The 21242-nt window shown below is 54.8% G+C and overlaps 8 protein-coding genes across 8 annotated transcripts; 5 read left to right on the forward strand and 3 right to left on the reverse strand.

Moving 5' to 3' along the window:
- Window positions 1-1775: 1775 nt before the first annotated feature.
- Window positions 1776-2520, forward strand: AB675_3529 (Mitochondrial peroxiredoxin PRX1; the record flags this gene model as incomplete). Its single annotated transcript, XM_018143587.1, has 2 exons — window positions 1776-1801; window positions 1857-2520. 2 exons carry the CDS (start codon window positions 1776-1778, stop codon window positions 2518-2520), a joined length of 690 nt encoding a protein of 229 aa, XP_017999498.1.
- A 1068-nt stretch (window positions 2521-3588) lies between these two features.
- Window positions 3589-6675, forward strand: AB675_3530 (Protein ral2; the record flags this gene model as incomplete). Its single annotated transcript, XM_018143589.1, has 1 exon — window positions 3589-6675. One exon carries the CDS (start codon window positions 3589-3591, stop codon window positions 6673-6675), a length of 3087 nt encoding a protein of 1028 aa, XP_017999670.1.
- Window positions 6676-7292: 617 nt separating this feature from the next.
- Window positions 7293-9066, forward strand: AB675_3531 (Acyl-CoA dehydrogenase; the record flags this gene model as incomplete). The annotated part of the gene is made up of 4 exons (XM_018143590.1): window positions 7293-7407; window positions 7460-7471; window positions 7524-8275; window positions 8302-9066. 4 exons carry the CDS (start codon window positions 7293-7295, stop codon window positions 9064-9066), a joined length of 1644 nt encoding a protein of 547 aa, XP_017999719.1.
- Window positions 9067-9403: 337 nt separating this feature from the next.
- Window positions 9404-10156, reverse strand: AB675_3532 (uncharacterized protein; the record flags this gene model as incomplete). The annotated part of the gene is made up of 1 exon (XM_018143591.1): window positions 9404-10156. The coding sequence occupies one exon, from the start codon at window positions 10154-10156 to the stop codon at window positions 9404-9406; it is 753 nt and encodes a 250-aa protein (XP_017999554.1).
- Window positions 10157-10516: 360 nt separating this feature from the next.
- On the reverse strand, window positions 10517-11764 carry AB675_3533 (uncharacterized protein; the record flags this gene model as incomplete). The annotated part of the gene is made up of 1 exon (XM_018143592.1): window positions 10517-11764. The coding sequence occupies one exon, from the start codon at window positions 11762-11764 to the stop codon at window positions 10517-10519; it is 1248 nt and encodes a 415-aa protein (XP_017999759.1).
- Window positions 11765-13007: 1243 nt separating this feature from the next.
- Window positions 13008-15084, forward strand: AB675_3534 (Carboxypeptidase-like protein; the record flags this gene model as incomplete). The annotated part of the gene is made up of 3 exons (XM_018143593.1): window positions 13008-13142; window positions 13194-14174; window positions 14230-15084. The coding sequence occupies 3 exons, from the start codon at window positions 13008-13010 to the stop codon at window positions 15082-15084; spliced, it is 1971 nt and encodes a 656-aa protein (XP_017999795.1).
- Window positions 15085-16409: 1325 nt separating this feature from the next.
- AB675_3535 ((R,R)-butanediol dehydrogenase) lies at window positions 16410-17770 on the forward strand (the record flags this gene model as incomplete). Its single annotated transcript, XM_018143594.1, has 3 exons — window positions 16410-17313; window positions 17435-17561; window positions 17713-17770. 3 exons carry the CDS (start codon window positions 16410-16412, stop codon window positions 17768-17770), a joined length of 1089 nt encoding a protein of 362 aa, XP_017999552.1.
- Window positions 17771-18541: 771 nt separating this feature from the next.
- Window positions 18542-20949, reverse strand: AB675_3536 (General amino-acid permease GAP1; the record flags this gene model as incomplete). Its single annotated transcript, XM_018143595.1, has 3 exons — window positions 18542-19854; window positions 20207-20401; window positions 20496-20949. The coding sequence occupies 3 exons, from the start codon at window positions 20947-20949 to the stop codon at window positions 18542-18544; spliced, it is 1962 nt and encodes a 653-aa protein (XP_017999586.1).
- Between the last annotated feature and the right edge of the window lie 293 nt (window positions 20950-21242).

A 21242-nucleotide genomic window follows, 5' to 3' on the forward strand; every position in this document is an offset into this window, starting at 1 on the left:
CGAGCCGCGCTCGTGAAAGCTCTGGCAGAATTCCGGCTTCGAGCGTGGCGTTTCGTTTAGCCGATTTGGGTACATGTGAAATTTATGCACGTTGTGTTCTATCAGTATGGCCAAACATCAATGCTGGCACATGGCAACCAATAAAGAGCGCAGCCAGACCAAGTTTACCTAGAGGCCTCCTTGAAGGTAGGATTTCTGAGCTGTGGGGACTGATCAACAACGATAAAGTGACGCCCAAGTGAGGAATGACGATCGCCGGCTATTGTCGAGGAATTGAAGCCTCCGGTGCAGAGGCCTCCCCGAGAGAGGCCGCTGAGAATTCTCAGCGGCAAGAAAGCATTGCGTGTGAAGTTGCCTGGTCGGCTAGGACCATCCGCGACGTATTGTGATATTTCGCAATCGTAACGATCCGCAGGCAGGTGCTTTGGCGGTCCTTCCGGTCAGCATGGTTCTCTCCGGTCCATAGTCATACGCAACATTCCCAGGAGGGAGCATAGACCGAACTGCATAGTCCCACGGGGATGTTGTTAGCACTTATTGACAATACCATGGCTATAATTTGCTCAAGCCCGAGACGCGAACCTCTTGTGCGGCAAGAAGCAACCCTTGCTTGATTAGTATTTATTGACTTGGCTCCAGGCCTCAGCTTGGCGGTCGCTATCTCCAGGCTCCCGAAGTAAACAGCAGCGACAATTTGAACACAGAAGCCTGTTCGACCTCTCTTTGCTTCCCCTACACGCATTTGTCAACGGTCCTGTGAGCTGCTCAGTCACGATAGGAACGGCTCTACAGGTGTAGACCGACCAACACTTCCCGGAGACCAACAAAACGATGAAAACAGCGAAGACTATCAGTCTGGCTGATCCCGAGCGTCAGGCAGTCGTTGCCGCAAGCCTTAGGGTTGGTTCTCATCATCGTCGTGAGTCTCTGGCGGTGAGGATCATCTCTGCCTCGGTCGAGGTGACTCCTATGACACTCGCACCCAAGACGATGGACACCTTTCAATGGCGTCTATAACATGAATATGCTCTGTAAGCATGCCTGGGAGCGTCGATGACAGAACTACATTTATGGCTAGATGCTGATAAAGCAGGCCGAGCGCGCCAATGATCGCCGTACATGGCTTTCCGCGCAATACTCACATCTTCGCAGAAGTCGAGTCCATTTGCATTGATACCTGTATACCTCTGGCCTTGGAATCATGGCATCAGCAGTCAATCGCCTAAAGCAGGTTGCCCTCTTTCACACGAGAGGTGAAGGCCGAGATGGGTCGGCGAGGAGTGTAGTGGCCTTTCGTGGCAAGCCGACACTGGCATAGACCAGGAGCAGCACGTAAGCTGAGTGGCGTGATTGCTATCCGCCGTTGTTTCTAGAGCATGATTTGATGGTAGACGGGAGGATCGAAGTAGCCAGAATCAAGCAGGAAAAAGCAGGCGTCAGAGACAGGATCATGATCGCCGACTGCCGTTATCTCAGCGGCTGTCGGGCAGATTTTGCAGTCAAGTCACGTGCGAGATTCCCCACATCTGGCAATTACGCCATTTCAGACCATTCACACGCAAGAGCGTCGACTCTTGACTGCACCTGCCAGAGTTCAGTCTCCAGGGAGAAGGAAATAGTCATCAGAATGGAGGGCTTCGACCCAAAATTTGGCGTGCTCGCCATCGCCATACAAATACTTCGTCACCTGGCTACCACCCACCCTGAGTTCGTCGCAACCCGCCTCACACAGTACCAGTACACTCACCGCACATCACCTTCACTACACAGCCAACATGGGTTCCGTCGGTCGTCCTGAGCCGTAAGTTGTCTCTTGCCACACGCGACCATCACCACTCATCTAACACACGCCACAGTCTGCGCCTGGGAAGCATTGCTCCCAACTTCGATGCCGAGACCACCAATGGTCCCATCAACTTCCACGAATTCATTGGTGACAAGTGGGTTGTGCTTTTCTCGCACCCCGAAGACTACACTCCCGTCTGCACGACTGAGCTCGGTGCTTTCGCAAAGCTCGAACCTGAGTTCGCCAGAAGAGGCGTCAAGCTGATTGGCCTGTCAGCAAACACAATCGAAAGCCACGGCGGATGGATCAAGGACATCAACGAGATCAGTGGCAGTGACCTCAAGTTCCCAATTATCGGCGACAAGCAGAGACAGGTTGCCCTTGCCTACGACATGTTGGACCAGCAGGATGCTACCAACGTGGACTCCAAGGGCATTGCATTCACCATCCGCTCAGTCTTTGTCATCGACCCCAAGAAGACCATCCGAACCATTCTCTCCTACCCTGCTTCGACTGGCCGCAACACTGCTGAGGTCCTGAGAATTGTCGACTCTCTCCAGACCGGCGACAAGCACAAGGTCACCACGCCCATCAACTGGGTGCCGGGCGATGACGTTATTGTCCACCCATCAGTCAAGAACGAGCAGGCAAAGGAGCTGTTTCCAGACTTCAAGATCATCAAGCCATACCTGCGAACAACTCCTCTGCCAAAGGACAAGACAAGCGCTGCTTGAGCGTGGCATACCAACGATACTTGATTTTGGGAAAAGGGAAAGCAAATAGTCTACCTGCGCGAGATTCTCGTAAAGGCGCATGTGCTGCTTCAGCGACGAGCGGCCATACAGGTACATTCAGCCAGCGAATGAACATATGTCAATCGATGTCCATATGTACAGTAAACCTGCTCCTCTTGATGGAGACATAACGAGTTCTGAAGTGATCGCTCGATAGTCGAGCACGTTGGGCATCTTGCAGGGATTAAGTTCTGCCCCTCCATCTCATCAATGGTACGTCAAATCGCGACGTGATTGAATACATCGTTCGAACATATCACACGCATGACACGATGTAGATACGCGTAAAATATTGCAGTATGGCGCCGAGCACCACTCGTCACAGCCAATGGCACTTCCCGAGCTACAACAGCGGCATATGCAGGTCGCCAGCGCGTCGCTTGAAAGGTCGTATTCCTCCCACTCTCGCGTTTCTTGGCGTGGCCAGACGAAAACTTGGGCGGTCAAGCCGCTCTAGAGCCTGACGGACCCATCTTCAATTTACGAAACCCATCAACGGGCTTCAGAGTGACACAGGACGCTGCAACCCTTTCTGATATCATCATTGACGCGTGCGTTGATTGTACAACATAGCAAGAACACGTTCGAACTTATACCAGGGTCTCTATCGAACAGAGACATAAAGACGATACCGACAACGACCCTCCTTTTCCGAATTCCTAAGTCTGGAAGCATTCCTGGTCCTGTAAATCGACAGTCTTGACATCCAGTCGAATTCGAGAGTCCTTCCCGAGACATTCTTTGTTCGCAGGTGAGCCTCCTCTGTGCCTATGCGTTCCTGCCTGTCGGCGCTTTGCATCATGCTTGCCCAAATACATGAGGGGTCGAGATCTTCCTCCACCAAGCCGCAAACTGGCGAACTCATTGCGTCTGGACAAGTCGCACGAGAAAATGGCGGGTTTAGCACCGAATCCGGACGATGCGTGACTGTTGTGCTTCTTGCGGCCCTCATCAGCAGCAGCAATTCCAATCTTCGTAGTCGTGTAATGCGTCTGCTAAGCGCTGACCATGGCTAGACTACGGAGCAAGAGCTCAAGCCATTCACTCTCATCAAGTCGAAGACTCGCAAACCACTTTAAGACTTCGCATCTAGAACCTGCATCCCCAGAGGACGATCCTGAGCCACCAACACCCAACCCACGCGAGAATCACATCTTCAACTCACTTCTTGGTTTCAAGTGGAATAAGTCGACTTCTACCGTCTCGGAGATCTCTACCGGTAGCAAGGACGATCTTCCACCACTCCCGCCGCTCGGTGCATGCCATTTTCCACCACATCCAGCTGTCCGCCGAGCAACGTCACCTCGTCATGTCCCGATAATCATCCCCGACTTTGCACATCCATTCAATCGGGAGACGAAGTCATTGGATGCAGGTGTTCCTGGACGTTCGCCAGTACCACACATACCTGTGCTCCGTCGAGAGCCTCGACAAATTCAGGATCCATCGCTCTTGACTGTGCCACCTCTTCGCTTGAAGTCCAAGATCGATGACAAGCCTACGCAGAGGATGAATAGTAGCCAGGTAAGCTTGGCGTCAGAAGCCAGCAATGAACAGAGGTCGCAACAGGGCGACCCCGTGCCGTCAGGCAATGTAGGAATCTCAACAGCTACGAACCAGCAGAATGTCGGGCCTACTCATCTGTCGGGCCTGGTGTGCAGCGTGCATCGGACGACAGGTCAGAAACCTCATGCACTCGTAGGCGCGACCACTACGACTCTCGGTGACAAGTTATACGTGTTTGGTGGCCGCCTACATTCACGGTCGCGGCCACAGCTGACGTCGGACTTGTTCGAGTTGGATCTGATCAAGCGGCACTGGAAGAAGATCGATGCTCTTGGGGATGTGCCGCCGCCGCGATACTTTCACAGTGTATGCGCACTTGGAGATACGAAGCTCGTGTGCTATGGCGGAATGTCTCCTTCAGTCCGCAATCCTGCTGCTTCACAGACTGAACCGCAGCCCGAAGTGACTGTCATGTCCGATATACACATCTACGATGTCACGACCAGAACATGGACACAGATCGCAACAGCAGACCCTCCTCCGCAGGGACGATACGCCCACTGTGCAGCCATTTTGCCGTCATCAGCCGTGTTCTCATCGGCCACTGCTCCGCTCTCCGCTATACATCACAATCCTCCGACGTCGGACAACTCCGGCACACTGGGCGTACAAGTGGATGGCACTGGTGGTGCAGAGATGATTGTTGTGGGTGGGCAGGATAGCAGTAACAACTACATTGAGCAAATCAATGTCTTTAATCTGCGGAATCTGAAATGGACGAGCGCTACAACCTGGGATAGGAAATGTGGTGCTTACAAGAGCATGGTCGTACCAATGACTGGGTTATCAGCAGACTTGATGGGCCAAAACATTCCTCTCGATGAACCTCAGTTCCAGCCAAATGGTGAAGCAACAGGAACATCTATGCTGGTGTACTCGAATTACAACTTCCTGGACGTGAAATTGGAGCTCCAGATCCGCAAGCCTGATGGTACGATGATCGAGAAGACGATGCAAGGACCGAACTCGCCGCCTGGCCTCCGCTTCCCGAATGGCGGGATACTGGACAACCACTTTGTCGTCAGCGGAACGTACCTCACTTCATCCAAGCACGAGTATGCACTTTGGGCTCTGGATCTGAAAACCTTGACTTGGGGTCGTATTGACACAAACGTGTCCATCTTCGAGCAAGGCAGCTGGAATCGTGGAGTGCTCTGGAATCGGCGGAACACTTTCGTCATCCTTGGTCATCGTGAGCGAAGTCTTGTGGATGACTATAACCATAGACGAATCAACTTCAGCCATGTCTGCATGGTCGAGTTGGAAGCTTTCGGTTTGTACGATAACCCGCGCAAGACGATGCCCACATCTGGCTACGTGTCAGTGTCGGCACCTACACTTCCTCAATCTGTACAAAGCAACTCGAGTTCGTTCCAAGGCGGCGGCAGACCATACACGACGGCAGCGGAGCAGCTTGGTCACGCCGCTTTGATGCTTAATGAGATTTCCGACATGGAGCTGGTGGCGATTGGTGGCGAACGTCTTCCCTGCAATTCACACATTCTTGCCCGAAGATGGGGGCCATACTTCAATCAACTCATGTCAGAAGCCGCTGTGACACAAGACAATGCGAGTGTTATGATATCCGATGGATCGACCTTGCACTCGAACGCGCGCTCACTCGCAAGCCGAAACTCATCCATCACCATAACACCAAGCGTCGCCAATGGTATCGGCCCAGCAGGATCACTAGGCACTCACGACTCACTGCTGGATCCACAACGCTCGATCAGCCGGGCGACGGCGAGACCAGTGCCTGCCATCGAGTTGCCAAACACGACCAACGTGCCTGCTTCGCATCGTCCACGAAGTCTGTACCTACCACACATGTTCCAGACTCTGCAACTGCTGCTGCAGTACCTCTATACATCTTCCTTGCCGCCCGTGGGTGCACCACTGTGTACACCGCATACTTTGTGTTCACTTCTGCAAATGGCGCGACCATATCAAATTGATGGACTTCTCGAAGCGACCGTGGAACGTCTTCACGAAGTGCTGGATGGCCGCAACGCAGCCGCGGTCTTCAACGCTGCAGCTATGGCGGCTGGCGGTGGTCGTGCCACCGGCTTCAATGACGGACTGGCTGCATACGGCAACCTCGGACGACGGGAAAGCGAGGCAACCACGGTTGGGGGCGCAGCAGGCAGTCTTGCGAATCTGCGGATTACCAACAGCAATGGGACAACGAAGACTGGCGCTGATGATAAGTTGCAGCCGAACGGCATCACGGGCAGAGTCAATGGGCACAAGAAGTCCGACTCCTTGGAGTCAGCGTCGACAGGGACGTCGGCGTCAGCGTCCACGACAGACCTGTCGCAGACGGACACAGAAAGCACGCAGGGTGATGGCGAGGACGGAGTGGGCGACAAGAGGAGGGAGGGCACTAGGCAGCCGTGGACGGGAGATGTGAGCTCTGTTATCGGGCTGCAGAAGAGAGGCTTGAGAGGTCTGATGGAGGGAAGGAGGATGCGAGAGCGGGCAAACACATTTGATAGCGGGAGGGAGGAGCGAGGGGAGAAGGGCGGCTAGTGAGTGCTCGGATGAGCATATCCTCAGAAGTTTGAAGAGGCCAGAATAGCGGATCTAGGCACCGACGTTGTTCGTGCGATGAGTTGATGAGTTGATGAAGATGCAGAACGATCGGCAGTGATATGTTCAGCGGGCACTGGCATTGTGCCCATGTCTGTGCGCATGCATGCCCTTGTTCGGTGACCAATTTCGACGCACATGCTAAGCCGAGGCATACCGAGCCTCCGGGGCTGGGTGACGTCTTTGAGCCGCGAACGTGACCTCTGTTCTAATCCACTCCGTCGTTACAACGCCAATAGGATGAGCCGTAATTGTGTACATTTTGGATGCCTCATCTCCGGACGGGGTACTGCTGTTCCTGGGGCTGTGTCCGAAAGAAGCGATGGGGCTCGAGTCAGGTGAAAGGCACGCGGACAGCGTGAAGGCGAAGCTGATGAAGCCTGAGCCCGGAGCTGACATGTGAAGTTCTGCTGCGCTCCCAAACACTTTGAAAGTCACATGGCTCAGCACTCGGTGATTTCGAATTCCTTCTTTCGCGCCGCACGCATCTTTACATCTCAAAGACGTCTCCTGTGACTCGTCGTTCCTTTTACACGCGTAGCAGATAGATCTTCATCATGTCCAAGACATTCAGCAATGCCGATGTGGCAGCGCACAACAAGACCAGTGATTTATACATTGTGGTCGACGAAGATGTCTACGATCTGACCAAGTTCCAGGACGAGCATCCAGGTGAGATCAACAGTCACAGATCTATCGAGTATGTAGCTAACAAGTCGAACAGGTGGCAAGAAAAGTATGTCCCATGCTCTCGCCGTGCTCTCAGCCCCCTAACATTTGCCTTACAGTCCTCCAACGAGTCGCCGGCAAAGACGCCTCGAAGCAATTCTGGAAATATCACAACGAGAGCATCCTCAAGAAATACAAGTCACAACTGCAAGTCGGCTCGTTAGACTCGAAGAAGCAAACTGCGCCCCCTCCGACGCCACCTGCAACACCACCTGCAGAGAAGCCCAAAGCTGAACCAGTTGCTGAATCCGGCACTGTCTCAGTAGCACCCGTCGGCCAGCCTAATCTCCTCGCCCTGGCAGAGAATGCAGAACCATTAGATACGTTCGGCAGCCTCATCCCCTACAGCGACCCCAACTGGTATCAGTCCTACCACTCTCCCTACGTCAATAAGACCCACGAGGCCCTCCGAGCTGAAGTCCGTGAATGGGTTGACACCGAACTCGATCCCTACGTTACTGAGTGGGATGAGGGCAAGAACGTCCCTGAGAAGATCTACAAACAGATGGGTGAGCGCGGCTACCTTGCTGGTCTGCTAGGCGTCCACTACCCTACACATCTGACCGACAAGCGAGTCAAGAGTGTTCCTCCCGAACAGTGGGATCTATTCCACGAGATGCTCTTGACCGACGAGATTTCCCGCACCGGCTCCGGCGGCCTAGTCTGGAACCTGATCGGCGGCTTCGGCATCGGCTGTCCTCCGGTCGTAAAATACGGCAAGAAGTCTCTTCAGGAACGCATCCTCCCAGGCATCCTCTCCGGCGACAAGCGCATCTGTCTAGCCATCACCGAACCCGACGCCGGCTCCGACGTCGCCAATCTGACCTGCGAACCAAGCTCTCCGAGGATGGCAAGCACTTCATCGTCAACGGCGAGAAGAAATGGATCACCAACGGCATCTGGTGCGACTATTTCACCACCGCGGTACGCACCGGCGGACCAGGCATGAGCGGCGTCTCATTACTCCTCATCGAACGCGGCGAGGGTGTCTCCACTCGACGAATGGACTGCCAGGGCGTGTGGTCTTCCGGCACGACATACATCACCTTCGAGGACGTCAAAGTCCCCGTCGAGAACCTGCTCGGAAAGCAGAATAAGGGCTTCCAGGTCATCATGACAAACTTTAACCACGAGCGCATCGGGATCATCATCCAGTGCATCCGCTTCTCACGTGTGTGTTTCGAGGAGAGCGTCAAGTACGCCAGCAAGCGCAAGACTTTTGGTCAGGAACTGATCAAGCACCCCGTTATTCGTCTCAAGCTGGCACACATGGCGCGACAAATCGAGTCGAGTTATGCGTGGTTAGAGAACTTGGTCTTCCAATGCCAGATGATGGGCGAGACGGAGGCGATGTTGAAGCTGGGAGGTGCCATTGCGGGTCTGAAGGCTCAAGCGACCACGACGTTTGAATTCTGCACGAAGGAGGCGGCGCAGATCTTTGGTGGCTTGGCTTATAGTCGTGGTGGGCAGGGTGCCAAGGTCGAGAGGCTGTATCGGGATACGTTGGCGTATAAGATTCCGGGCGGGTCGGAGGAGATCATGTTGGACTTGAGTGTGAGGCAGAGTATGAAGGTGCATAAGGCGTTGGGGATGAAGTTGTGAGGTAGCGGAATGTAGGCGTACGGATGGTAGCGCATGAAGCGGGTACAGTATCGATCGATCCGAGCTGGTACCTGGAGTCTGGGTGTTATACCGCAAGGAAGTCTATGTGGCTTCAACGTGTGCAGGAACACCTCCTTGGGTATGGCATGTACACTATCCACGAATACACATAGCATACCTGACCCACTTCTGTATGGCTGCGGCGACCTGCAAATTCCTCGCCTCACCGGACCAAGGCCCTCCCCAACAAGCGCAACGGGAAATCTGAATGGCCACCATCGTCGCCGATCCGCGTGTCTGTCCTTCCGTCGCGCTCTCCTGCCCGAGCGGCCGGCCACTACCTTCCTCCGCCTATGCCTGCCTGCTTTGCCGCCGCAGCCCACACAATCCCCCGCTCCACCATACCCATGAACCACTCATCCTCATACGCCTCATCAAAATGCCCCAACGCCGTAAACCACACCCTCCCACCCTCAAACTCCTGACACCAGCTCAACGGATGGTCCTCGCCCATCTTCCCACCCTTGAAACTCTTCGGATCCCCCCTCAGCAAGATCTTCAGATTGGCATTGTCTCTCGGGTGCCTCCGGAAATTATACCACTCATCCACCCACCCGTCCTTCCGACTGAGACCTGCCAGTCCGGCCAGAATCTCATGCCCGGCGCTCGACTCCTCGACGATTACCATGCCCGGCTCAGGGTCAGGATGGCTATCAAAGTGTGCCCCAACCATCCTTCCGTACCACTCATCCCCCGTCATGGCAGCCGCGGCGCCATGTACTGCGACTACGCCGCCGCCGGCGTTGAGGAAGCCTCGTAGGGAGGCTAGCTGGGTGGGGGTGAAGATGTCATCGCCGATACAATGTAGCAAGACCACCACGTCGAAGTTCTCGGTCAGGGCATCAGCGGAGCGGAAATAAACTGTAGGGTCTTCAGTGACAACGGTGTGGTGGCCGAGGCTCTGGAAGGCGGTCACGGCGGCTGGGATGCAAGTGTGCTTGTAGCCGGTGCAGCGGGTGTAGAGCAGGAGGTGGAGTTGCGGCTGAGGCTTGGCTGCCCGTGTGGTGGAGTGTGGGGTACCCGGCATCATTTTGGTCGACGGGTTATGCGATCGCTGAACGCGAAAGGCCGTTCGTCGCGAGAAGGGATTGAAAAGTTGGATCTAGCAACAGGCGCCGGGAGGGCTTTCAGGGTGTTCGATCGTATTTCGACAGATTCCGTGGCGATAAATGAAGTTGAGGTGTAGAGGCAGCCTCCGTCATTCCGGCTAATTATGCTGATCTCGTCGGATTTATTGTCCGCTTTCGAAGCAATCATGAAAGGCACGGCAGTGAAGGCAGATGAGTGGTTCATGAATATGGTCCGCAGAGGGATTGTGTGGGCTGCAGGGGCGAAGAGGTTGGGAGCAAAGGAAGAGAGTGGGTAGAAATCTGCTGTGTGCTGTGCTAGTTTAGACGAGTAGGAGCGGTAGTCCCATGGTGTGGAGCTCGTCCTTCTCGTCACGAACACGGATCTCGACTATGGCCGCCTTGTCGGCAACACAATCAACGTCGGCGCAGATCATTCTCGCCTCGGCAGGGACGTGACCATCATGCTCGAGTGCAGCTGCCTCTTCCATCTTGATGATCTGCTCCACGACAATAGCGCACTGTGCCGCGTTCCATATTCCTTCTGTGCGGTTGCATGTCTGCAGTAGTTTCAACGCTTTGTGGCGGACAACTGTGTCTCTGCAGCGAGTCGCTATTAGGAACAATGGCATGACGATGTCCATTGCGACCGTCAGTGTAGGTCGACCAGGGTCACCTTTCGGTGACTCGACTGTGAGGGACAGAAAGGCTTCAGCATGGAACAGCGCTTCTTTGAACTCCGGCAGGTACTTATCCCAACCCAGCGGATCTGACGGATCATCGCTCCACGCGAAGACGATCTCTATGATCTTCCGGGTCGCCAACAAGAGATGGTACGGAGCAGTGACGGTGGCTCCGAGGCGGTCAAATGCTGTATCCCATGCTGCGAGTTGTGTCTTGAGCGTTTCTTTTTCTGACGCCATCCACTCATCGCTTGGCCGAGTTCCCAAAGCAGTCACGGGATCGAGCCAATTGATCCAATGGGAAGCGCGGTGGAAGATCTGGTTGAAGAACATATGGGCGTCCTCGAAGCTGCTGAAGTCCGTGAGCTTGACGTGGTCGTCCAATGCAGGCCCAGAAAAGAATTCCCGGAAGTCCTTGACGCCGAAGTGGATGGCTTGTGCGTCCAGACACAGGAACACTCCCTGGAGCTTTGCCCGATCGAGGTAAGTACCTGACGACGAATTACCTCGGAGCCCTCCGCGTAGCCACTCAGTCAGTATTTTGAGGCCACCGGAGATATGTCGCAAGGCAGATTGGTGGTGGTCCTGTTTGAATTCGAACATAGCAAAGACTACACATGCGAGCGATACGACGTCTTTTGGAGGTGACCGATGATCCTCCAGACGGACTTGTAAGGCCTGTAAGGCTCTGCTGTAGTGCATGATTGCTACATCCGTCGGAGGAGCTTCACTCCTTTTACGCATTTCCAGATCCAGACTGGCGACCGCGACCATGCCATGCCAGATTGCAGGCTCATGCTGTGCCACGCGGGGAAGGGTGTCGCACCATAGCTTGTCTGAGAAGCATCCAGCAAGCTCCTTCCCCAGATCGGTGACGAAATGTTGCATGGCACTGCAGCTAGCTGCCTCGTGGTAGCTGTGGGGGTTGAGCGTTCGTTTGAGGCATGCAACTTCCCGAGAGCTGCTACTGGAGCGTGAGACGGAGACAGGAGGCGTCGCTGTTGTCATTGGCGTGCCTGATGCAGAAGGGTTGTCGTAGCTGCACTCTCGGTTGGCCTTTCTGCATCGATCGCAGATCGGATGTGCTTGATCGCATTTGACATGCCTCGTCTTGCATGTTCTGCATCCTAGTCGGTTGCGAGACCCGCCAATTCTGATCGGCACGTTCGATTTCGGTGGCATACTCTGCGTCTCCGTCCAGGACTGCGGCGGCGGCTGGCTCTGGATGGGATCTAGCTTACTGCTGCTCGTGTGATACTAGCCCGACAACGGACACAGACACAGGGTCTCTGTGGATACGACTTGATTCGGCTCGATAGAGGACTGAATCACGGAGTTGGCAAGAGCTTCAAAGAAAAGGGAAATTGCATTAGTATCACACGCATGGTGGGCAGTCGCACGCTTTCATGATCAAGGAGGCAATCGCGCCGCCATTGTGACGGGAAGAGCAGCTTAGATCGCTGGCCGACGACGATGGAGTCAAGGATTTGCGGCTTGACGTCCATATCGATGCAGGTTGGGCGTCGGCAAAGGTGGGGGCGACGAGCTCGTAAGATACTAAAATATTGGCAATCCTCTAGCCCGATGGGATTAGCACGGGTGACGTTGCTGCTTTGGTCTCTTGTCTTTACAACCAGGTGCCTGCATCAACTGCAGAGACTGCGGGCGGCCTCGAGAATGACCACAAATGACAATCACCCATCTTCGCATGTCGACAGCTCAGTCTCATCTTCGCACCACGTTGCTTGTCGGCTAGTGCCAGACGACAGTCTATTTCCAGCCATTGGACAACGGCCGCTAGCGTAGGCACGCTCTCTTATGTCGTTGAGTTGGCCGATGTCCACGCACAGAGCCGAAGGACTCCTCATGGCACTTTCGTGACCAACGTCTTGACATTTTGAAGCTGCCGTGCTGCCTCAAGGCAATTTCCGCGACTAGACTAGAGTCTCACGCGCACACCATGGCGCAGGCTCAGCGTGGTAGGTCTGCGACTTCATCACCTCGCGATCTGGTATAACGCTCCGTCACATTGTTGGAGGCTTGTGGCGATCCAGCAGTATAAATGGTATGATCGTTCGCGGAGGTGTGCTAAACTTGAACCCAGTTACAGTCGTACTTTTTCTGCGCCAGTATGCCTTCCCTCAGAGCTTTCATTGCAGCACTAGCATTACCGTTCCTTTCTATAGCGCAGTTCCCGTCGACGCCTACTGACCTGACTGCCCTGGAGTCCGTGGTCGGCAGTGGCTCATCGATATCCTTCAAACAGGTACAGTCGACTTCTTCCTAATTCATGTCCAACAATTAACTTCATCCGCAGACCGCAGTATGCGAGCATACTACCGGAGTCAAGGCGTATAGTGGCTACGTTCACATCCCGGCTGGCTCCGCTCCTGATGCTGGAGACTTCGACATTAATACCTTCTTTCTGTACTTCGAATCGCGCAAAGACGCGTCAAATGCGCCGTTGGGTATATACCTCGCCGGTGGTCCTGGGGAGGCCTCTACATACTCCGCTCTTTCCAGCGAGAATGGTCCATGCTACGTCAATCCCGATGGAACGGACACGATTGACAATCCCTGGTCTTTCAACAACTACCTCAATATGCTCTACCTTGACCAACCTCTCGATGCCGGCTTCTCCTACAGCAAGCTGATCAACGGTACCTACGAGTTGACCGAGACTGGAGGCGCTGTAGCACCTCTAGAGGACTTCGATGCCGCATCTCCGCCACCGCCGTCCAACCTCGTCGCTGGGTATGGGACTTTTCCAGATCAGTCGTTCAACCTCACTGTCAAGAATACGGTCCAGGCCAGTCGTGCTTTGTGGCATGTCATCGACCATCTGCTGCCCTCATTCCCGGCCTACGACACGACATCGAAGGACATCAACATCATCGGCAACAGCTGGGGCGGATACTATGTGCCTGAATTCGCCGCCCAAACTGTCAAGAACCTGAAGGAGCTCGACGACGGTCATCCACTGAAACAACACCGAGTCGACTCTATCGGCATCACAAACGGCTGCGTTGATCAGCTCACTGGCATCCTGGGCTATGCCGAATACGCACACAACAACACGTACGACGTCGAATATGCCACTGATGCCGAATACGAGGCAGCGCTGACCAACTTCACGATGGAAGGCGGCTGTCGAGACGCCATTGAAGCATGTCGCGCTGTCGGTCTGGAAGGTGATCCCACATTCGAGAGCAACAACGCAACCGTCAACGAAGCCTGTATGAAGGCTTTCGGATTGTGCCAGGAGACGATCATTGGTGCTTTTCCTGCTTTGAATGAGGTAAATATCTCTCCATTCCCACAAATAACAGTATCTATGCTGACATCCTCCACAGCGATGGGCCTTCGACACAGCTGAATCCGCTGTTCCCTTCCCACCCTGCGATCACTATCTCCCCGTCGAGACCTACCTTAACAACGCCACCACGCAGCTCCTTCTCGGCGTACCTTTGAATTTCACTTACGTCTCCTCGATCGTCAGCTCCAACTTCGGCCTCACACAGACGTTACCTGTGAATGCCACTTCCGGAGACACGATCCGTCAAAACGGCCTGCCGAACATTGAATACTTGTTGCAGGATGGCGTCAAGGTAGCTTTCGTGTTCGGCGATCGCGACTACAGATGTCCATGGCAGGGTGGAGCGATGACTGCGCTGGCAGCGGAGTGGGACGGGAAGCAAGGATTTGTCGAAGCCGGGTACGAAGAGATGCAGGGTCAGAGCGGTCTCAAAGCTTTGGTGAAGCAATTTGGAAAGTTCAGTTTCACCAGGGTGATGAATGCGGGCCATAGTGTCAGCGCTTATGCGCCTGAGACGGTGAGCAAGATTTGGGAGAGGACTGTGATGGGGACGGATGCTGTGAGTGGTAAAGTCGAGGTCAGTGGAGAGTATGCCACGAACGGTCCGAGCAATAGTTTGGGCTGGAGAAACAAGATGCCGGACACAACGCCGGGTACTTGTATGGTCGCGGGAGAGTATACGGAGACGAATCCGTGGGAGCCTGTATTTGAGGCGCTTGGGATCGGCGCTGGCGGCGATGGTTCGGAGACGGCGTCAGAGTCAGGCTCTCCAAGCTCGACTTCTGGCAGCGCGAGTTCGAGCGCCACTGCTGGGTCGTCTGCTGGCCAGGTCCGCGTCGCGGCAAGAGTCATGGCTTGTGTAGTCGCCGTTGGTGCTGTGTTCGCTTTGTAAGCTGGAACTGAGGACGAAGTAAATGTGTCCACATGGATGTCATATTTGCCGAATAAAGGTCAATGGTTGCTCGCTCTTGCTTGACCTGCCACTTAAGTGCAATTGAAGTGGCAGCGGCACTTCAACCAGATCGGGGCAGGCAGCAGGCAACAGCCGACGTTGCATCATGCAACGCACAGTCAATGCCTCCTGGAACCAGTGAAGTTATCGAGTTCGGCTCGCGTCGGGTAGTTGCTATATACCATGATTATAAGTAGCTGCCATTGCCTCGACTTCTTTGTGTCTTTCGTCACAAGCTTGCGAAATGGCCGCGATGGTGCCATGTCTGCTTAGCACCTACTGCTATGAGATGGGGCGATACTTCATCTTGAAGACAAAGGCTGTATCACAGAGGCTACATGTACTCCTCGTCGTTCTTCGATTTGTCAGTAAGCTCTCTGATTTTACGGTCGCACCCATCGGCTTGGGTTGATGTGCTGTGTTGATCAAGAGGCAATGAGTATTGGAGACAAGAACACGTCAACGAAGGCCTCGACGACCCGACCGCCTCTCCAGTGCACCAGAACGACCGAGCAAATCGAAAGTCGCAATGAGAGACGAGCCTAACTCGCAGCTCCAGGCCTGCAACAGCTGAAAGATAATGCAGAAATATTTAGCTGCTAACGCAAAGCACGTTGACTGCTCGAAGTTGGTCGAAGGAGCGATTCGATTCCCGGTCACATTAAGCTGCCAAATACGGGCAATGTGATTGGCTGCGACTTACAAGCCATCTTCCGATCCAGGAACTCATCGAGCTTCTGTCTACACAATACCATGGCGGACTCGGTGTCAACAACAGACGCATACCGTCTGCCCGCAGATATCACGACCGTGTACAGCCACGCAGTTGCTGATGGAACGTTGGAGCGGAAACACGACCGCGCGCCCCTCGTAGCTTCCATCCTTTCTCCCCTGTCGAAAACGTGTCCCTCCATCTCCCCGCAAAGTTTGTTCACACCTACTCAGAGCAATCGAGCTCCGGTTGGTAAGACCTCCTCCATTTGGCCGTTGCGATGACCGGCGGAAGCTGCACGTCATGAACATGCTTTAAGCAGGTAGGTCAAGTGTCTTTCTCTCTCGCAAGGTAAGTATCGTCATTGCTTGCACTCGTTCCCCCCTGAATCGTTGCATCAAAAGCATCATCGTCGAAAGGCACGTTGTCAATTCCCAACTACGACATCCAGATCTCAACGTCATCGGCATCACGTCCGACAGCTATCCACGACTAGCAATTGTATATCGGTAACAACTGTTGACCTCGCCCAACATCCCCGACTACGACCAGAATGAGAGCCCTCCGCTACCACGCCCCAGGCGACCTGCGCGTCGACACCGACGTCCCCGAACCCAAATGCCAACCGCACCAGCTCAAGATCAAGCCCGCCTTCGTCGGCATCTGCGGCACCGATTTGCACGAATACAGTACCGCAACCTTTGTGCCCATCGACACCCCTCATCCATTGACCGGCGAGAAAGCCCCTGTCGGCGTCGGACACGAGTTCTCCGGGACGATCACTGAAGTCGGCTCTGAGGTTAAGGATGGGTGGAAGGTAGGCGACAAAGTCGCTGTTCAACCGACACTCTGCTGCTGGAGTCAGGGGAAGCATGCGGGGTGTGACGCGTGCGACCAATCTGCTATCAACATCTGCTCGTCTGGCGGGTTTGTTGGGCTCAGTGGTGGCGGTGGTGGTGTTAGCGATTTCGTGTGCATTGATTCACAGTTCGCTTTCAAGCTGCCCAGCAATGTCGATTTGGATGTTGGCGCGCTCGTCGAGCCGTTGGCGGTCGCGTGGCATGCAGTCGATCAGTACGAACTGCGGAAGGGTGACGCAGCGTTGGTGCTAGGCGCGGGACCGATCGGGCTGAGTGTGATCCAATGCCTGAAGGCCCGTGGCGCCGAGACGATTATTGTGGCGGAAGTGGCGGCTGAGCGCAAAGCATTCGCGAAGCATTTTGGCGCGACGCATATTGTTGATCCGACGAAGGAGGATGTGGCGGGCAAGGCGAAGGAGATTACGGGTGGGAAGGGAGTGGATGTTGCGTTGGACTGTGCGGGTGTGGCTGCGAGTATCAAGAGTGAGGTTGCGGCGGTGAGGGTGCGGGGGACGGTGGTGAATGTTGCGATCTGGGAGAAAGAGGTGCCGGTGCAGCCGAATTGGTTTGTGTTTGGGGAGAAGAGTTATAAGGCTGGTGAGTTCAGCACGCGTCTTCAGGCGGGCTTATGGGCGTAGACACCCCTGCCTTGAGCCCGCGTCTACACGTTAGGTTGCACATTCTTTGGAAGGGAGCTGACAAATATGCTACTGCGCAGTGCTCGGCTACCTCCAGAAGGACTTCGCTGGCGTCGTCAAAGCTCTGGGCGATGGGAAATTACAGCCTACGAAGATGATCACGAGTAAGATCAGGGTTGATCGGGTTGTTGAGGATGGGTATAATGCGTAAGTGCTCTTCCTCCCTTCCACTTTCGAGACTTTCTGGCTCTTGTCTCTACCTTGCCGTTGGCAACATGAGGCGACTCTGTGTGGAGACTAGTCGTCCTAGGATGGCGTGAGTGGCTTAACGGCCGGCTGACATATGGTGAGCATGCAGGTTGATCAACGAGAAGGATAAACACGTCAAGATTCTCATCGATGTCCAGGGCTCGTAGACGGCATTCGTACAAGGGCGCTATCGTCAAGTGTAGATGATGGCAGAAGCTTGCGGGCAGACAGAAAGCAGAGCCGGAACCATAGGACAATGCTGAGTAGAGCGGCCCTTAGGTAGTGTAACCATGGGCTCCGAACCAGCATGCATTGAGACTTCTTTGAAGGTTCTATCAGTATCTGTTCCATCAGTGAAGCGAGTCGTGAACCGGTCAACACCAGGCAACAGCCGGCCCTGAGTCAGGCAAGCCACTGTGAATACCTCCTCATCGAAGTGAAGTACCTGGTGAAGTGATCATTTCGGTTTGTATCGGATTTCCAGTTTGTCGCTCGGCCTATGAATACCTGCTTCGCCCTCGTCTTCTTTTTTCCTCGCCCGAACAGCGAGGAACACCACCCACTCCACTTGCCATGCCGTGGTAGTATTCGCTGCTACCAGGTGAGGCAGTCTTCTTTGATATTTGATACATCTAAGCATAACCATTCTCAGTATGACTTGACTAAATCTTGAGGTGGATCGCATCTACGCTTATGGAGTGTATGGCGACGTGGGTGGGTGACGTATAGATAGATCTCTTGGATAGGTCTTATATGTCCAGAGTCGCTGTGTTCAGACCAAAGGCTCCGGATGTCGCTCCGGACCCGTTGAATCTTCAGATCAACCATCAACATCGCAAAGAACCACACATATCGCTCCGAACGCAGCAAATGAACCTTCCGCATACACCCACAAGCTCCACACGCGAACTCCTGCTCAAGCCTTGTGTGGACCGTGACTAGCAAAAGAACTTATACATCCTCTTCCACCTCGGCCACCCCCTCCTCTCAACCCTCTCCTCCGCCAACAACCCCCGCACATTCATCTCCCGCTTCCCCGTATACAGATTGATATCCCTCACACTCAACACCTTCGTCCTGTACACCACTTTATACCCAATATAGCACACCACCACGACCGGCGCAGCCAAATAATCCTGAAAGAACCCCTCGATCCTCTCACTCGTCGACTTCTCCTCATAGTCCACCGGCGCAAACCCAGTCCAGAACTGCGCTATCAAAATCAAGATATTAGTTATCAACCCGACATACGACCCCGCAACGCCAATCGGCGAGATAAACGCCAACTCATCAAGCGTATGGCCCTGCACTTTCCACGCGGCACGAAAGCGGATGTGTGCCGCACATATGGACCCCCAAGTGAAGATCGAGCTCAGTCCGGAGATAGCCAGCATCCAGTCGAACGCAGTCTGCTGGAAGCGTGAGCTCGCGAAGTAACCCAGCCAGCCCAGACAGCTAGCGAGGAGGATGGAAACGATGGGTCGGCCTTTGCGGTCGATGTATGCGAATATGTGGGGTGCTTGGCGCTGTTCGGCGAGGGCAGCGAGGGTGCGTGAGGAGCCGTAGACGGCAGAGTTGCCGACGCTGAGGACGGCGATCATGATGACGCAGTTCATTACTCCTGGGAGGCCGGCGATTAGGCTGTTTTCGATCGAGATGACGAATGGGGATGCGGTGGCGTCGGCGCTCGACGAGGCGGAAAGCAAGCGTGGGTCGTTGCTGCTGACTAGCGTGCCGACGAGGAATAAGCTGACGATGTAGAAGAGGGTGATGCGCCAGAAGACCTGTTTGATCGCGGTGGGGAGGGCTTTGCGCGGGTTCTCGGTTTCAGCTGCCGCCAGTCCGACGAGTTCGGTGCCAGCGAAGGCGAAAGCGGCGGTGACGAAGACGGAGCATAGACCTTTGAAGCCGTTCTTGAATGCCCCGTCGCGGTCCCAGACTGAGAAGCCGATGTAGCTTCCCTCTGGTCCGCCGCCGATGTTCATAATCACGCCCAGGATGATGTAGCCGATGACAGCGGTAACTTTGACGATGGAGAAGACGAATTCGGCTTCACCGTAGCCCTTGACGCCGAAGAAGTTGATGGTGACGATCAACGACCAGAAGATTGTGATCCAGGCGGCGTTGAGGGAGGTGCTGTGGACCCAGTAGTCGACGGTAATGGAGGCGGCGACGAGTTCGAGGGGGAAGACGACCAGCCATTGCATGGCGTAGTTCCAGCCCATGGCGAAGCCCCAGGCTGGGTCGAGGACTGCAGAACATGGTCAGTAGAGGGTTCAGGAGGGAGGAGTGGTGACGAAGCGGTGTGACGGCGGAGGGCTGCAGTGGGATGGGGTGTGATGCAGGTATCCGTTCCGAGACATGTGGATGGAAGGTCTGTGCTGTGCGGCAGAAAACTGCAAGGTGCCGTAGACGCACAGACACGGATTTTTCTGACCGCAACAACAACAACTCGGACCTTCAAATAGCCGTAACATTACCCACTATCCGTAGCAATGAAGCCAGATTGTGTAAATCTGCTACCGCCCTCTGCCACGCGCATCCTGGGCTCGCCCACGAACGCACCACGATTGTACCAAAAGGATAAAAAAAGTAGTACTCACATCTGCTCGAATAAGCCGAGAAGCTGCCCGCAACAGGGAACAACACCGCCATCTCTCCTAACGCCTGCATTGTGCAGTACATCATGATACCAATCAGACTAAACGCAATCACCAGCGACGCCGGCCCACCATGCGCAAGCGCTTTGCCTGAGCCAACGAAGAGGCCCGTGCCGATGGAACCGCCTATTGCTATCACTGTTGCCGCAGAGTCAGTATGAGCATGAAGATAAGATCTCGCTCCATAACAAAGTAACGGAGAGATGGACCGCAAAAGCCTGAGAGAACATACTCTGCAAATGCCTTCCCTTCAACTGCCTCAACAACGGACTCGCCGCAGTCGCCTCCGTCGCCTGCTCGACATCATACGCCTTAGGAAGATGCATCGGCCCACTCTCCTCATCCCCACCATCACCCTTATCACCACCGCTCTCTCCACTGCCCTTCCGACTCCCCCTCCTCGAGTCACCATTATGCGTCGAGTGTCCGACACTCGTGTTCCGCGTCAAGCTCGCAGTGGGGTCCCGCCGGAAGGAGTCGACGACGCGGGTGCGTAGATTCTTCATGTTGGATATGCCCGACGAGGTGGGCTGTTCGGAAGGGTGCAGAGAGCCGCTGGTTGGGGAGTGCGAGGAGGATGAGGAGGATTGGGGTGTCCATTGTTTTGCGTCGGTGGGGGAGAGAATCGAGACGGAGCGTTGGGTGCGTACTGGGAGGCTGTTGGCGGAGGGGGCGCTCGCGGACATGGTTGTGGTGGTGTGCGTGGGCGAAGGCTGGGCTACCGAGGCGCGGATGTCGAGTGGTTCGTGCGCATGCTCGCTGTGGGGGTCGGATAGATCGACTGAGGCTTTGCGCGGATGCGGCAGCGAAGTGGATGTCGTCGAGAGGTATTTCCTAGCGTTAAGACGACTGTGGAAGGTATACGGCGTTGAGCAGAGGCTGTTGTGAGTGTAGAGTAAAGACGAAGTGAGGTGAGCAAGAGTAAGATAGCGAAGTTCGAAGTTCGAGTCCAAGGCCCGAAACCCCGGTCGAGTTCGCC

Source organism: Cyphellophora attinorum, assembly GCF_001299255.1.
Source record: "Cyphellophora attinorum strain CBS 131958 chromosome Unknown Contig14, whole genome shotgun sequence".
Taxonomy (NCBI): domain Eukaryota; kingdom Fungi; phylum Ascomycota; class Eurotiomycetes; order Chaetothyriales; family Cyphellophoraceae; genus Cyphellophora; species Cyphellophora attinorum.